The 17,305-nt window shown below is 42.9% G+C and overlaps 1 protein-coding gene across 1 annotated transcript in view; it reads right to left on the reverse strand.

Annotated features, from left to right (window-relative positions):
* Positions 1–5,293: 5,293 nt before the first annotated feature.
* DRAM1 (DNA damage regulated autophagy modulator 1) overlaps positions 5,294–17,305 on the reverse strand; it is a 41,291-nt gene continuing 29,279 nt past the window's right edge. Inside the window, exons 4-7 of the mRNA XM_006058800.4 lie at positions 15,497–15,674; positions 11,535–11,593; positions 7,823–7,915; positions 5,294–7,225 (exon numbers count right to left, since the gene is read on the reverse strand). Of these exons, the coding sequence (XP_006058862.1) occupies positions 7,181–7,225; positions 7,823–7,915; positions 11,535–11,593; positions 15,497–15,674 (375 nt within the window). The 3' untranslated portion in view covers positions 5,294–7,180. The remainder of the gene's footprint in view (positions 7,226–7,822; positions 7,916–11,534; positions 11,594–15,496; positions 15,675–17,305) is intronic.

Consider the following 17,305-nt stretch of genomic DNA (forward strand, 5'->3'; position numbering starts at 1 on the left):
AAACCCAATTTTGTTATTTTCAAAATGACAAAAGGATTTTGTGGACAGTGAAAGTATTTGGTATGATGCTACAATAGTGGATACGTTTCAGTATACATTTGTCAAAACTCTTGGAATGTGCACCACGCCCAGAGTGAACCCTCATGGATGCTATGGATTATGGTGTAATGATGGATCAAGGGCCTGTATCAAGGTAGGCCATCTTTAAAGCCTGTTATTTCTTTTTTTTTTTAATATAAATTTATTTAATTGGAGGCTCATTGCTTTACAATATTGTAGTGGTTTTGCCATACATTGACATGAATCTGCCACAGGTGTACATGTGTTCCCCATCCTGAACCCACCTCCCACCTCCCTCCCCATCCCATCCCTCTGGGTCATCCCAGTGCACCAGCCCTGAGCACCCTGTCTCATGCATCGAACCTGGACTGGCAATCCTTTTCACATATGATAATATACATGTTTCAATGCCATTCTCCCAAATCATCCCACCCTCGCCCTCTCCCACAGAGTCCAAAAGACTTCTATACGTCTGTGTCTCTTTTGCTGTCTCACATGAGGGGTTATCGTTACCACCTTTCTAAATTCTATATATATGTGTTAGTATACTGTATTGGTGTTTTTCTTTCTGGCTTACTTCACTCTGTATAATAGGTAAAGCCTATTATTTCTAAGTTACATTTCCCAAAGCTGGAATCTCTCTCTGTGTGCCCCCTGTTCCCCACTCACTGGTCATTCCACACTGACCACCAAGCTATAAGGTCTGCTACTGCTGCTGCTGCGTCACTTCAGTCGTGTCCAACTCTGTGTGACCCCATAGACGGCAGCCCACCAGGGTCCACCATCCCTGGGATTCTCCAGGCAAGAATACTGGAGTGGGTTGCTATTCCTTCTCCAGAGCATGAAAGTGAAGTCGCTCAGTTGTGTCCGACTCAGTGACGCCATGGACTGCAGCCCACCAGGCTCCTCCGTCTATGGGATTTGCCAGGCAAGAATACTGGAGTGGGTGCCATCGCCTTCTCCTATAAGGTCAGGGAGGACCAAAAGCCTGCGAATTCCCCCAGGGTTCTGTAATGAGTCAGCTTGCCAGAAAGAGGAAAGGGAATATGGTGATTGATGATTGATATCTATAAAAGCAAAATGTTCTCAGACCTTAAGGAAGTGTAAGTGAAATGGCAGGCCTTCAAAGAGATCCCAAAAGAGAAAGTGGATAGAAAAGGGACAAGATTAGAAGAGGCAGAGACAGAAGTGCAAGATCACAATGAAAAACCCGAGAATGAGAAAAGCTATGGCCAACCTAGATAGCATGTTAGAAAGCACAGACATTACCAACAAATGTCCATCTAGTCAAAGCTATGGTTTTTCCAGTAGTCATGTATGGATGTGAGAGTTGGACCATAAAGAAAGCTGAGTGCTGAAGAATTGATGCTTTTCAACTGTAGTGTTGGAGAAAACTCTTGAGAGTTCCTTGGACTGCAAGGAGATCAAACCAGTCAATCCTAAAGGAAATCAGTCCTGCATATTCATTGAAAGGACTGATGCTGAAGCTGAAATTTCAATACTTCAGCCACCTGATGCGAAGAAGTGACTCATTTGAAAAGACCCTGATGCTGGGAAAGATTGAAGGCGGGAGGAAAAGCGGACGAAAGAGGATGAGATGATTGGATGGCATCACTGACTTGATGGACATGAGTTTGAGAAAGCTGCGGGAGTTGGTGATGGGCAGGGAGGCCTGGCATGCTGCAGTCCATGGGGTCACAGAGTCGGGCATGACTGAATGACTGAATGACTGAACTGAACTGAGCTGAGATGGAGATGCTCTTGACCATGGACAGAAGGAGACCGGGCACCTGAGAGGAGGCAGAAGACAGGGATGGTGTTCTGTTTGCAGAGAGGGGAGCAAACAGCCTTGCCCTCCCTACCCTGGGAGCTTAAATAAAAGGGGGAAGGAAGAGGGGTTTGTAGAAGAGCAGTGACACAGTCAGCTGGTCTCTGCCCCATAACCTGTACTACAAAATCCACATGATGAATGAATGTGTTGCCCAGAAAAGGTGAATTTACCATCAGTATCCCCAGTTTGGATGAAAGGGTAAAATAGCTGGGAAGATTTTCCAACAAAAAATGCTCAAGAGGCTCCAAAGGCAAGATGACAGTAATTTGTCAAATCACAGATGCAGTTCCCGTGGGTGCCACCATTCCCACTTACAGGATTTCTCCTGCAGATGTCCTTGCAACCATGTGAAATGCTGTATGTACTAGGTCATTCACTTGTAATTGCAAAGTTTGGAAACCACATGACTGATCATCAAACAGGGGTCTTGTTAAATAAAGGATGGCACATGGAATACTGTACAGGGGTTAAAAACAGAACAACAAAGAAACACGAAGAAACTCTCTATGTATTGCTATGCTAAGTCACTTCAGTCGTGTCCGACTCTGTGTGACCCCATAGACGGTAGCCTACCAGGCTCCCCCGTCCCTGGGATTCTCCAGGCAAGAACACTGGAGTGGGTTGCCATTTCCTTCTCCAATGCATGAAAGTGAAAAGTGAAAGTGAAGTTGCTCAGTCGTGTCCGACTCTTAGTGACCCCATGGACTGTAGCCTACCAGGCTCTTCCGTCCATGGGATTTTCCAGGCAAGAGTACTGGAGTGGGGTGCCAGTAAGTACATATCTCTGAGACACACTGCCTAGTCAAAAAAGGCAGGCTCAAAACTGTGTGCAAGGTATGCTACATTTGGGAAAGAAATTAAAAGGGAAATCATCTTATAGGTATGTTTCTGCTTGTATTTTCATTGAAAAGGGCTATCTGCCAGAAGAGGGGTGAATTAAGTGAGGGAACAGGCAAGTACAAAGGTTCTTCACAGAGGACCTTTTTATAGTTTTGATGTTTGAATCGCATCAATATATGACTGATTCAAAATTTAAAAAATAAGAAAACATGATTCAGAGTTGAAGGACTGCAAGTGAGGAACGGCTGAATGGCCACTTATCTAAAAATTATCTTTCCACCACAGCACAGTAAGTCCAGGAAACAGTAGTTTGCTATATCTGCATATTAGAACTCTTGAGTGTTTGTATAAATCGGGGCTCTTCTAGGAATAAGCATAAGAAATCCAGCCCGAGTCTACCAAAGTTAAAGAGAGACTCACGTAACTGAAGAGTCCAGAGGTGGAGCTGGCTCCGGGGATGGAGGGCTTTGCGCATCACTGAGGGACTGCCTAGGCTGCAGGCTTCCTAGGCATCATCTCACAGCACCCTGGCCCAAACCACAGGGCAGATGGCTGGTAGCCCTGTCAGCATTTTCCAAGCATCGATTCTGGAGGGCGCCACCACCCCCAACGCGACTTTGGCATCCTGCTGCCCTTCATTTTAGAAGATGGATCTGCTGGGGGTGACCCAGGAGCATCAGAAACTTCTCCTCCAGGGCTTGAGGCTGTGGTTGCTTGCTCTCTTGTGCAACAGACAGGATGCAGATGTATGACATTCTGGCCTGGAGAATGCAGGGCATTCAGAGCCAGACCAAGAGTATGTGTGTGGGGAGACGGCTGGGCTTACAGGCTTGCCAGAATCAGGGAGTGGGAGAGAGTGAAGACCACTTATCTTCCTCCCACTGCCCCTTCCTCATTCCAGGCCCAAATACCAGACCAGGGCGTCTCCAAATGAGTGAAAAATGGGAGCATGGGACCATGCCACATGTAAGGGATGTTAGGAAATCCAGACACAGCACAACACTCATGCACTTAATTTGGTTTATGAAATGCAATTTCTGTGGAATCCTCTGTTAGTGTTTAGGGGGCAGGGGAGATGCACTTGATTATTAATCAAGAAAACAAGAGCCCCAGACTGGAATCTGTTGCAGTAGAACCACTTACAGGTCACTGAACTTCTCTTTTTTTTTTTGCCTTAGCTTCTTCATTTGAAACATGTGACAGTTCACTGTCTGACTAACCTCAGAGATTAAATAAGAACACAAGAAATTTGAAAACATATAAATATGACTTTGAAGTTAACTGAAGGCAAACTGATCACCTATATGACTAACTTTTTTTTTTTACCTGAAAAGATTGGTAGCCGGTAAAATTTGGTTTACTCTGAATCAAGTTGGGTTGGCTCTTCTGGCCTCTTGGGGTCAGGGAGAACTGAATTCTGTAGTGGAATCTGCAGCTTTACATTAGTGCAAGACCCATTTCCCATCCCTTTCTTCTGAGAAACAACTTTCCAGCACCATCAGCCCAGTAGTTTGGGTGGCGCAGACCCCTCTCAGTGCTCCAGAGGTGAACATGTGACACTGGTCTGACCAATCAGAGCATTGCACTTCCCCGGGTGACAGGGTGGGCATGTGACCCAAGGCAGCCAATCGGAGAAAGTGAGTTTCAACTGGAGGGCTTTGGTTAGAACTTTTAGGAAGCCCTCTCATTCCACTGGACAGTTTGTAGCTTGGGGCTTCTAGAAGCCATCTCACGCCCACCAAGGGGAAAGCCTGCCTGAGAATGATGCCAGCAGAGAGAAGGAGAGAATAGATGGAGTCCTGGTGACTTTCTGATCCAGCCGTCCCTATAGACAGCTCCACTGCAGGACCTCGCATAACTTGAATCAATAGATGCCTCTCTTTCTTTCAACAACGTTGAGTTGGATTTCTATGCAAACTTCTGATACTACTACTCAAAAATCTCTACAAAGATGAGCCATCCTGCCCACAGGCAAAACTACATGAATTAAGAAAACATAAGGTTTGGGACTTCCTCAGAGGTCCAGTGTTTAAGATTCCACTTTCCAATGCAGTGGGTAAGCATTCAATCCCAGATCAGGGAACTAAGATCCCACATGCCGCATGGTATGGCCAAAATTTTTTAAAATAATAATAATGAGATTTAAACTCTACCTCTATAGAATCCAAGTGGAGCTAGAATACTTTCCTGAATAAATATACTTCATAGTAGTACCAAGTCGACATATTATAATTTAACAGAGACATAGATTTAAAATAAAGAAATATTTCATTTTATTTTACTCTTTCAGCCATGAGGTCCAAGGAAATGCGAGTTCATGGAAATCAGAAATAATACCAAAATATGGAGGAGACCAGCTTTTGAGATTTCATGAAATCAGCAGAATGTGATTGTCTGGAGTGAGTTTTGGCCTTCTCAGTTTGCCAAGCCAGGTGTACCATTTGGTCTAGCCCATGGAACAATTTCTGTGATAACTGTCCAGGATGAAGAGAGTCATCATAGAATGGAGACGCCCAAACAACTGAAACATTTACAGCACACAAAACAAAACAGTCAATATTAAAAGGTGACATAGGCTATTTATTACCTCATTAGTAAACCAGAGTAAATCTCATTATGCAGTACTACAGACATCCCCCAGCCATGTCTCCACTTGCTCACTCCCTCATTCATGCATTCAGTGAGTTTTTATTAAGCACCTACTGTGTACCAGGAGGCAGCCTGGTAAATGCTCGAGTAACAAAGATTAAGGCACAGACTTCTGCCCTCAAGGAGCTCCCAATCTAAATCACGCAGAGAGATACAGAAATGAAGGATGACAATGAATGTGTCAAGAAGGGCTGATAACAACAGTCTGTTCCAAGGGAGACCCAACTGTGGATTCATTCTACTGCAGGTTCCACAGCAAAGGTAAGTGGTGTTCCTCCTCTGCAGAACACAGATGTAACCAGCATTTCAGTTCCAAGTTACCACCAACCCAGAGCTGGGTCTCAGTCTTTCACCACTGAACCCGCAGGGGAGATAGGGTCTGTCCTTGCGGAGGCGGCTGACCACTACTGAGCCTCCTTCCATGGCTGGCCAAGTGAGCTGCTCTGCCCTTGGCATGAGCCCTCAAGGTCTGGAACCTCTTGGCTAGACATGGGTTTCTGGTCTGGAGGGTCCCTGAAGGTGAGTTCCTTCTCTTCCACTTTTAAAGCTTTGCATCTCAAGAGCCACTTCTTCCTCTGGAATGACTTGCTTTTCACTCGTCATTCGTGATGTGCTATTACCGAGCAAAGGATCTGCTTCACATCTCATAGAGTGTGCAAACATCCAGCCGTGGGGATGAAGAAGAGGAGCAAAGTAACTCCCTCCTGCACCGTGCTCCTCTCCCTCCCCTCTCAGACCTGCACTCCCCTGCACTCCCCGTCAGCGCCCATGGGCTGGCGTGAAAGGAATGCGAGATGTGTGGTGCGGCTTCTGAGTCAGACAGTGTGTCGAGTTGTGCCAGTAACAATAAAGGGCAGCTTTGTAAGTGGAATGTGTAATGCTTTTCGCAGGTTGGTTTCTGCAGAGGTTTAGGATTGAGCAAGTCTCCTTCCCATAATCCCGCATTCCTCGGATGTTCCCTGAGACACACTCCCCTCCTCCCCTCATCATTCTGGAATCCAGTGAGTTCTTCTTGTTAGTTGCTCACCTCCATTTCACTCTGTTGTTAGAAGGATTTGATTTCTAACTTGCCTGGCTGAAACCATCCCACCTGGAACACATCACTACAGACTGCCGTCAGTTAGCAGCAAGGGTAAAAGCTGGGTCTCTGTGAGCAGGGAGGCCCACAGGGCGGGGGACGGAATTTCAAAATGAGGTCTTCCATGGTCACTGAGTTAATGTGCATAGTGGTCTTAAGGCCTTTTGATAGAAGCTTTTTGCTTGGTTCATCTAAAAATCAGTCTCTTAGTTAGTGTTAGTTTATTAACTAAATCTTAATGATCATTTTAAACTGAATTTTAGAAATGCTCTTATGGTATAAAATTATACAGTGCATTCTCTAAAAATAAAATCTTAAAAAGAACATCCCCTGATTTTACTTTTGAATGAATTCCTCAGTTAGTGTATCTCCACAAATCACTCACACAGAGAGAAATTAACAAAAACAGAATTTGTATAAAAATAAGAGGTCTCCATTTGCTGGAATACCTTATTTTGTCTGTCAGGAATTTGTTAATACAAAAACAGTGTCTACTTGGAAAGTTATAAAAACATTGCTACAATGTCATAAATGCTCTACATTCTCTAGGAAAACATACCTTTGGAAATAATACAACTATTGGGAATTCTTAAAGAAATTCAAGTCCTGGATGTGCTGCAGATGAATTCCACACAGGGCAGCATTAAAACCCTGTCTGTCCTCTGTACCACTTTCAGGAATTGTCTGCCACTTCCACTGAGTGAGATAGAGTTCTTCTTTCTTCAAACATCACCATTGATTTCTGTGGATATTCTTAAGGTGACACTCTATTTAAAAAAAAAAAAAAAAAGTTTAAAAGAAGGTAAACAACACCGGTGCCAGCTCTGAAACTCCTAAGAGCTTTGCACCCCCTCAGAGATGATCTCACTATGGTTTGTAGGGAGCTTGAGTTGGGTCCTCAAGAATTTTCTTGGCTTTCTGTAACCTTTTAGTTAATAATTCACTTGTTTCAAGATGCAAGACTTTCCCTGTTGCCAAATCTGACAAGGTCCCACCTTCTCTCCGCCTTCAGAACATTTTTCAACAACACACTTTTATTTTTAAGAAAAGACATATTTCCTGTTATTTGGAACTTGTAAGTGAGACCTCCTCACAAAGTAAATAACCAGGATCTATGACCATAAGCATCAAATGGCAGGGGACAGATGAATGTTTCCTTGTTTGGGAGAACTATTCAAGATGCTTTCCTTTGGGAATACACTAAGTTGCACAATACTTGCAAATTTTTTTTTTGTTTTTCAAACACATAAGGGTAAAAAAGAAAGCTAATGCTCTTATGTTTCTTTAATGAGAGAAATGTTCTATGGCTTCCTACTAACCCTCATCATCAGTAACTTATAACATATGAATGGATAAATACCAACCTGGAAATCGTGGATGAATGTTAAAAAGTAGAAAATAAAACCAAAGGCCACTGTCCATTCACAGATCGCACTCACTACGTGATATACATAATCCTAAGAGCAAAAACAATAAGAGAAACAGAAGTGAGCCTACATGCATTCACTTTAGTGGACATATTGAAATAACAATGAGCAGGGCGGGACAGAGGAAAAAGCTGTCCAGTGAGCATAAATCAACCCCCGGAGGAAACGTGGTGAGCAAGGCCATGTGGATGTGCGTCGGGGCAGCTGCCCAACGAGAATGCAAATACAATAACCCCAAAGTTCTCTCCGGTTCTCACACACTCTGGCTTTACAACTTGTCTGTGGAATTTCATCAGGCAGAAGAAGGACCACAAAATGGCTGAGAGTGGAAAGCAAATGTGGACTCATTAGAAGAAAGAACTTTCCATACAAAGCATGACTGGTTCTCCCACCGCTGGGAACCCCAAAATTGAAAGGCAGGCTTGAAAAACACCTATCTAGTGTCTGTGTGGTTATTCCTAAGATCTGAAGTGTGCATCTAAAGGAGACTGGCTTCTGTGTTTCTCTGTTGCTTTAGAAAACGTCAGTTCAGACAACAGGTCTGCTTGTTATAAGGTTAGCACAGCTACAAAGCAAAAGCTAATACTGAGACTTCTCTTCTTGCTAATAGGAATGAGAGGGTGCAAGGCATGAAACAGAAGGGCTTCAATTGGGGTTCCAAAGTTGGCTACCTCTGGAGGCCAGGAAAAAGAAATGAAACTGATGGTTGCAAAAAGACAGGGACAATGGGGAGCCCATGCCTCATCTGTTCAGTTCCATTCTTGTCAAATGGGAAAATACGACCCCAGTGTAACTTTGAGATTAAAAAAAAAAAAAAAAAAAAAAAACCAACCCATGGAGTGTGTGTGCGTGTGTCAGAGACAAAGACATCTTCCCTGATTTTTTAAATGCTGGAAACCACTTTAAAAGCATTTTTAGGGACCTCCCTGGTGGTTCTGTGGTTAAGACCCCAATGCAGGGGATGTTAAGATCCCACATGTCTCAGGGCCAAAAAACTCAAAACATAAAAAAAAAACAAAACACAGAAGTGATAGTGTAACAAATTCAATAAGACTCTATAAAAAATGGTTCACATCAAAAAATCTTTTAAAAAATGATAAACAAAAACAGTTTTAAATACTGTCTAGAGTCCAAGTCTGGAGAAGGCAATGGCACCCCACTCCAGTACTCTTGCCTGGAAAATCCCATGGACGGAGGAGCCTGGTGGGCTGCAATCCATGGGGTCTCTAAGAGTCAGACACAACTGAGCAACTTCACTTTCACTTTTCACTTTCATGCACTGGAGAAGGAAATGGCAACCCACTCCAGTGTTCTTGCCTGGAGAATCCCAGGGACAGGGGAGCCTGGTGGGCTGCCGACTATGGGGTCACACAGAGTCAGGCACGACTGAAGCGATTTAGCAGCAGCAGCAGCAGCAGAGTCCAAGTCAAAAATGCTTGTCTACATTCTGATTTTAGCCCACATGCCAAATTAGCCTGTGGCCTGTCACCAGTTCCAGCCCTCTGATTTCAGATCATAACCTGTATTTTCTTCCTGCTTCACTGTCTGCTCTGCTGTCAGTTACAAAGGTGAACAAACAAATGTGCTAGACTACAGGTGGGTTCTTTTCTTTGCTCCACCACAAAGATCTCATCGAGGTGCATCAAACTTGATACCACTGCTCCCCCTCCCCACGGAGGGTTGCATCCACCCGCTGTTCTCACCCAGGCCACCCTGGGGAGTATATGACCAGCTGTATTAGGGAGTCCAGAACCAGGGCCACGTCCTTTTCAAAGGACTATAACATTAACCCCATCTCATGTCATCCCTGGACAATGAAGATGGCTTATCCAAATAGAAGCAGAATTTTGGGGGAGGGGAAGATATCTGTAGCATGACGTCAATGACAGTACACTGAAGCAGGGGTCCGGACTCTTGCACTACATTCTATTCCGTGAATTGATGTAAAGGGTTTTCTTTGCATTTGTGGATATTGGGAACAGAAGGCAATGAGTGGGATAGCAATTTTCGGAGTGAATAGAAAATCAGGTACTTTCCACATTTTTAAGATAGAAAATGAATGGGAAAAAAAGGGGTTGGGGGTAACTGTCGGGGGATTGATTAATCTTTCCCAGCAGCAGACTTGTTTCATTTGATTTGTGGTGGAAGGACTCCCCCCAGTGGTTAAAAAGTAAAATACACCCGAGGCTGCTCTGCTGTGAGCTCTCCTTTTCAGGAAGAACTTTTTCCTCCTAATTTCTGCCTGACTGGTCCTTCAGTCTCTCTCTTGCCTCCTGCCGGATTCCATCACCTGCCAGAATCCTTTGTAATGGTGGAAAGTCCTTCCTTAGACCCTGCTGTTACCCCAACCAGGGATCAAATCCGTGCCCAGCAGTGGAAGCACAGAGTCTTAACCAAAAGACCACCAGAGAAGTCCTTGAAACTGCTTTTCGAAAAGCATCAGTAACTCCACCTTTGCCTTGGGAAAAAACTCCTGCTCATCAGTAACTCCCATCTCTCTGTAGGTTAACAAAGGGCATGGTGCTGCTGCTGCTAAGTCGCTTCAGTCGTGTCCGACTCTGTGCGACACCATAGACAACAGCCCACCAGGCTCTGCCGCCCCTGGGATTCTCCAGACAAGAACACTGGAGTGGGTTGCCATTTCCTTCTCCAGTGCATGAAAGTGAAAAGTGAAAGTGAAGTTGCTCAGTCGTGTCTGACTCTTAGACCCCCTGGACTGCAGCCTACCAGGCTCCTCCGTCCATGGGATTTTCCAGGCAAGAGTACTGGAGTGGGTTGCCATTGCCTTCTCCCAACTAAGGGCATGAGCTGATCTCAATTCAAAACATCTGATTCCTCATGTTCCTATGCTGGGTCTGGAAATTACCTGTCACTCCACCCTATGCTCTGATGGCTCTTGATCCTGTCCCTGGTGTCTAACTGGACATTTCTCCTCAGTGTTTCACTGTAGCTTCAGATTCAACTATTCTGAAACCAAACCCATCCATTTCCCCCCATGGAATCATTAATTCCTGTTAGGAACCGAATCTGTTCATGAGAACATGTTCTTCAGCTTACCCAAGACAAAAGCTTGGAAGTCATTTCACTTCATTTCCTTTCATACTCAAGCTATTAATTCCAATGTAGGTGAATCTCGATTTGAAATCTAATCTAGTGGAACTACCTTCTTCCTGCCATCCTGCCTCTGGGCTCTCTCCTCTTCAATCCATCCCAGGGGCTGCTTCTGACTAATGATACTCATCCAATAATATAATTTTAATTTACTTTCCTGTTCAAAAGCCTTCAGAGGCTTATTCTGATCACCTACATCAAGCATGAGCCTCTCTGCCCACCTCTTAAAGACTTGCACAAATTACTCCCCCACAAACTTACCCTGACCACATTTATTTCTCACACTATGCTGAGAAACTGTTCTTCTCTGTTCCCATCCCATGCTAAGCAGATCCCCCGTATGCTTAGCTTGCCTGTTTCCTCTGACTGCCACACACCTTCATTCACATCATTTCCCTGCTCTTCAATCTCACTTCTTTTACTAAGCCTCAATGGTTGAAGGGATTAAGAGAGAATTAGAAATTCAAATTTTTAAAAATAATTTTGAAAACGCAGGAACCAGGTTTGACAGTCACATTTAAAACAACTTAAATTTTACCTTTTCTTTTGGATTCCACTCCAGCTTGGTTATAGAAATTAGTGAAGCACAGGCAATCACTAAAAAAGGGGAATTGGTTAAGGAAACTGAAGACTAGGTCCTTTAGTGTTAAAGACTAGATTATTCTTCTAATAATATAACCATTGCACAGTGTTCAAATGTTAGTACCAAGATATTTACAATCAAACCAGTTATATCAGCTTCTTATCATCTCAAACCTTAAGTCTGATTATGACAGAAGTTTAAATACAACATGGAAATAGTCCTCCCTTAGCAATACTTTGGCAGTTATGTATAGAAGATTTTTAATCTGTGGCTACATTTTGCTTGACCCTGTTGTTTAAATTTGGTCAAAATCACTGACACAGCAGTCTAATATGGGTGATTTTGGAGTGCTTTTTCCCTAAAATACTATTTTCCCTAAATTAAAATGTCAATTAAAATTCTTCTTCCTTAAAATATTATGTTCAAGGCAATAGCTTCAAGGAAAAATTAACATTTCAAAGTACCAAAGCATTACAAAGTACTCATATGAGTACAAAGTACTCATATACAAAGGCTCATATACAAACACAAGCTACAGCAAGTTAAGGTATTATTGTTTAAAAAAAAAAAAAAAAACAGACTTTTTCCATTGAATAACTGTGTATAAGTAGACCTTAATCCTTAGCCCATGCGTGCATGTGTGCTAAATTGCTTCAGTCGTGTCTGACTCTGTGTGACCCTATAGACTGTAGCCTGCCAGGCTCCTCAGTTCATGGAATTCTCCAGGCAAGAATACTGGAGTGGGTTGCCCTAACGCCCCCTCCAGGGGCTCTTCCTGACCCAGGAATCGAACCTTGGTCTCCTTCATTGCAGGTGGATTTTTAACCACAAGCACCACCTGGGAAGCCCCCAGTCCTTGGCCCAAAGGGTTTACAAATCAAAGAGATACGTCCTACACCTGACATCCTACATCTGACCTAGGGGATGAAAGACAAACCCTGAGAAGTCAGTCTAATAAAGCCAGGAACTGAGGCTACAGCACAAGGTAGACAAAACTGTCTGCACAAAGATGGTTGCAACCGTTTTGATTGAACTTAAAAGACAAAAGACAGCTGGAGAGTAATGGGGATGCTCTTTAATGAAAAGCTTTTGCAAAGAGTTAAGAATTCCAAGTGTTGCCTCAGTTAATACCAAGTTGAGCATCTCTGAATTTGGAGGCAGCATACTCTCTCCCTGCCTTTCCCCACCTCTCATGTTTTGCCATTTTTAACACTTCTCAGTTTCTCAAAGTAAAAGTAGAGAGCATCGAAGGTCCCCTGATCATGTCATGACCATACTTTTGTTTCTAATAGCTTAATTCTCTTAATTCTTTCACTTAATTCTTTACCTCACCTTTAGTCCCATCAAGTACCATGCTGGGGAGAAGGTGGAGAGGTAGAGAAAACTCTGGCAAAACAGACCTGGTCTCAGTTCCCAGAAATATCACAGCCTTGATGGACCCAGGGAATGTGCCTCGTTAGAGAGAAAAGAATAGGGTGCAGTGATGACTCAGAGGGAAGATTAGATATTTGGTTGGTGAAGGCAGCACAGCCAAAAAAACAATAATAGTTGTTTGAGGTTTGAGAAGCTTCTAGGACAGCTTCCCAGGTGGCTCAAGTGGTAAAGAACCCCCCTGCCGACACAGGAGAAGCAGGTTTGATCCCTGGGTTGGGAAGCTACCCTGGAGGAGGAAATGGCTACTCACTCCAGTATTTGTGCCTGGGAAATCCTATGGACAGAGGAGCCTGGCAGGCTACAAGTCCATGGGATCGCCAAGAGTCCAACAGGACTGAGCACACAAGCATGTGAGCTAGAACAGCATTATCCCACAGAAATTCAGGCATATAACTTCAAATTTTCTACTATAGTAGCCACAGTAAAAACAAAAACTAAAAAGGACTTAATGAAATTAATCTTAACATATCTTATTTAACCCAGTATACCAAACGTGTTCTCATTTCAACATGTAACACTGCAAAGAATTATTAATGAGATGGTTTGCATTTTTTTCTCATTAAGTCTTTGACATCTGGTGTTTTACACTTACAGCCCATCTCTGCAGAGACTATCCCCGCTTCAAGTGCTCCCCAGACAGCTCAGTTCTAGAAAGACAAGGTGGAGAAGATTATCTAGGTAAGAGAAGAGCACCAGCAAACGCAGAGAATAACAAAGAGCCGAGAATAACGAAGAGCCACACACACGGGAGACAGTGTAACACTGAGGTTGGAGAAATAGGCAGCCTCAGATTACACGTCTCAAGAAAAGGAACCTGGCCTTTGCATCATTAGTGATTTTGTGAAGGCTTCTGAAAGCTGCAGGAGCTGGATGCAAGATGGACAATTTAGCAGGAAGGGCTTAGAAGCATGACCCCAAGTCTCGGTTTCTTCAGGAGTCAAATGAGGCTGTTTCATGGAACTCATACAGAGCATTTTAAAGATGCTTGAAAAGCTTTGTAAGGAAATGTAAATCCATGATGCTAATGTTTAAGATGACAGACTTTTTCATATGGGTGCATTTGTTCAAGTTCCTTGGCTCAATCTGCTTCTGTTCAGGGATTCTACCCCTCAGCAGGGATCCTAGGAACTTCTAGAAATGGGAACTATTAGTATGTGAAACTCTGACCTGAAATGCTAATTCTATTAAAACTCTCTCATTTTAATACCTAGAGATCTGTCTCCAAAGTTGGAAGGAAAGCTTTCCTGCATAGAGAAATTTTGTTTTTAACTTTACAAATGGCTTTATAAATCCGACAGCTAATACAACCTACAAGTTTTGAGGAGATAGGTGTCCAGAGAAAGCATGAATGTCTTCGATCCATAAATAGGATAAGGAAACAGAGAAGGAACTATCTTAGGAACCAAAGTTATAATTTGTTAAATTTCTCAATACTAGGATTTCGTTCCTCTGTGCTTTGAAATTTTTATAATTAAATATTTCCTTCTCTAAATGACAAAAAACAAAATCCCAAACCATCCTTAGACTTCGCGTTTTGTATAGCTTCAATTTTGAAAGAGAAATGCAAGGCTTAATACTTAGAAGCACATGAGGACACCATGCTTTTTTTACTCAAGCTTGTCCACCACATACCACAATCCAACCCAGATGAACAAAACCAGTGCTAATAAAATAGTTGCTGCTTTCCAATAATCTGACAGCAATCTTCAATTTTTATTGACTCTTCAGTATTTGATATGACTACAGATGATATTTTGAAAGATGGGAAATTTTCCACCCCTGAAAGACCAGTTTTATTTTGTTAAATGCCTCTTGGGGGAAAGAAAAAAGGAAAAGAAAGAATGAGAAAGAAAAAAAATGGAAGAGTTGGTTTTCTTTTCTTCTAAATCAGAATATATTAGTATGATAAATTTATATTTTCCTTCCACACTGCTGACATAGAAAAAATAAAATTTCATTTTGAAAATGAAATCAGTGGTAAAAAGAAAAAGCTAAATGTGTTTTAAATGACTTAGAAATAAATAGTATAGAGCTTTTTAAGACCTCTTAATGTGGACAAGTAAATCAAACCCTCTAATCACCTAGTTGTGGGAAAAAGGGACAGTCTGGCTTCTTGGGACTCCACTGGGCTAGTACTTTAAGTACAATATCAATATTTGATGTCTTTAGCCAACCACTACAAAGAAAAATACATATTTTCACACGGCTCATGAAACGGACCCTGTTGAAGGAAAGTAAACAGAGACTGAAGTGTTCTGACATTTTTTTTTTTCCATTTTCCTTTCACACCATTCTTTCCCCCAAAGATTCTTTTGATTTAACCAGACAAGGTTGAGCTATTTTCCTTGTGATTTGCCCAGTCGTTCTTCTGAAGCCTGTTGACACCTGGCTGTCAGCCTTAGCTTTCTCCATTTTGGGGGAGTAGGAGTGAGGTGAAAGGGGTGTGGGGCTTGCAAGGAGCCTGACAAACGCTCAAAGGATACTGGGTATGACAGCTGCGCAGGACACAGCAGAGATGGCCATTCGCACGTGGCACGTGGAAAGGCTGTTCCACTGGGGACAGGATTTGTAAGAGATGACGGATTGCAGGAGCGTGTACACGACGCCGCAGACAAACGCCAGAAGGGCACCGCCGTCGTGGACCACGGGAACGGCCAGCTCCTAGAGAGAACGTCACACACCTGCTGTTACTCCGCGCACATCCAGAGTGCAACACTCACTGGCTCTGGGCTTCTCAAGCCCATCAGGCATCACAAATGCACCCGCCCCGTCTTGGGAAAAGGCAGCGGCTTACAGAAAATGATCAAGGCCTTTCCAGCATTGAAGTAAATGCCAGAAACTTGGTTATTCCACAGCATACGTTTGGCTTGCTGCGAGTTGGGCAAAATGGGCCTGGTTCAATAACAGTATCTCAATAAAACTGGGCAGGGGGGTGTGAAAGCCCATATTAAACGAAAAAAATACATAAAAGAAATAAGAAAAACAAATTCTTTTCAGCCCTTGAATCTTAGGCACAACTGAGCAAGGAAAGATAAACAAAAGACAAAGCATCTGCTGCGAAGGCACCGAGGTTATTTTAGGAGCATCTTCCGATGATAACGGTACTTTCCACTCTCCATTTTCTTTTCAGGCTGGTAAGCAAATCAGATCCAGAATTTACATACTTTGTTTTCCACTGCCACCCCACCCCTCTAACTAGCACTGTCAGGAAATTTGCTTCCTCAACCCTGGCCAATTTAACATATCCTTTTGGATCTTATTCTGTAAACTCCAAGAGACCCACATTAACCCTGATGAAGTCAGGTCCAAAGGCCCTCAATTTAGCAGGAGCTGTATCTCCAGTGTGCCTTTTTTTCATGGTGGAAACATATTCTCTCATCCAAGATGTCCTTCAGAAGGCAAAGGCAAATGACGCATATCAGACATGAATTTTGCATAGAGGTTAAGGTGAAAACCTTTTTTTTTTTTTGAAACTCTCTTGATATTGAGTTGACCAAAAAGTTCATAGTTTCTTCTGTAAGACTGTATGGAAAAACCCAAATGAACGTTTTGGACAACCTAATAGTAACACTAGAGAAAACTAGACTATTGACAGGATTCAACCTCGGGAAATGACTTTTCCAAAAAGGAGACTTTGTGAGGGACACAAAAGCATTGACAGAGGTTGCTTGGTGAGAACACACCAAAATCCATCACCTGCAGGAGAGAAAGCTGGCTGTGAGATCCTGATAAATGAGGTTTCCTCCCACTCAGGAAGAACCACCACTCAACTCTCTCACTTGCCCTCACATCTCTAAATCTTTTTGAGATAACTGTGCATGTTGGTTTGCTCACAGCAGGCTGAAAATGAATTACAGGATATCAAACAAGGAAGTTGTAAAGATATATTTATGGGCCCAATGACAAAGTAAACACTTTGCTCTCAGGAAAAGTTAGAGAGTCTATTTCTGGTCTTTATGAAGATATAATCACTTCACAGAAGCCTTAAAGGGAACCAAACGTGTAATTATCTAACCACCTAAGTCTTCTTCCTAAAGTCTGCCCTTTATGGTTTAAACACAGACACCTGCATCACTTGTGATGTTGTGTTACTGTGAGAATGACCTGGCAGGATATCACACAGGACACTGTCCCCCACTGAACAATTCACTCCACCAGAGAAATTGTAACTTTCCAGTTCATCACCTTTCCATTAAAAAAATTTATTTTCCATTGTGCTTTCTGACACTAGAGCTGTGAATTGTATACATGCTTTTTTTCTCACAGACTTTGCCTCATTCTGGCCTTGACCT

Source organism: Bubalus bubalis, chromosome 4 (genome assembly GCF_019923935.1).
Source record: "Bubalus bubalis isolate 160015118507 breed Murrah chromosome 4, NDDB_SH_1, whole genome shotgun sequence".
In the NCBI taxonomy this organism is placed as follows: domain Eukaryota; kingdom Metazoa; phylum Chordata; class Mammalia; order Artiodactyla; family Bovidae; genus Bubalus; species Bubalus bubalis.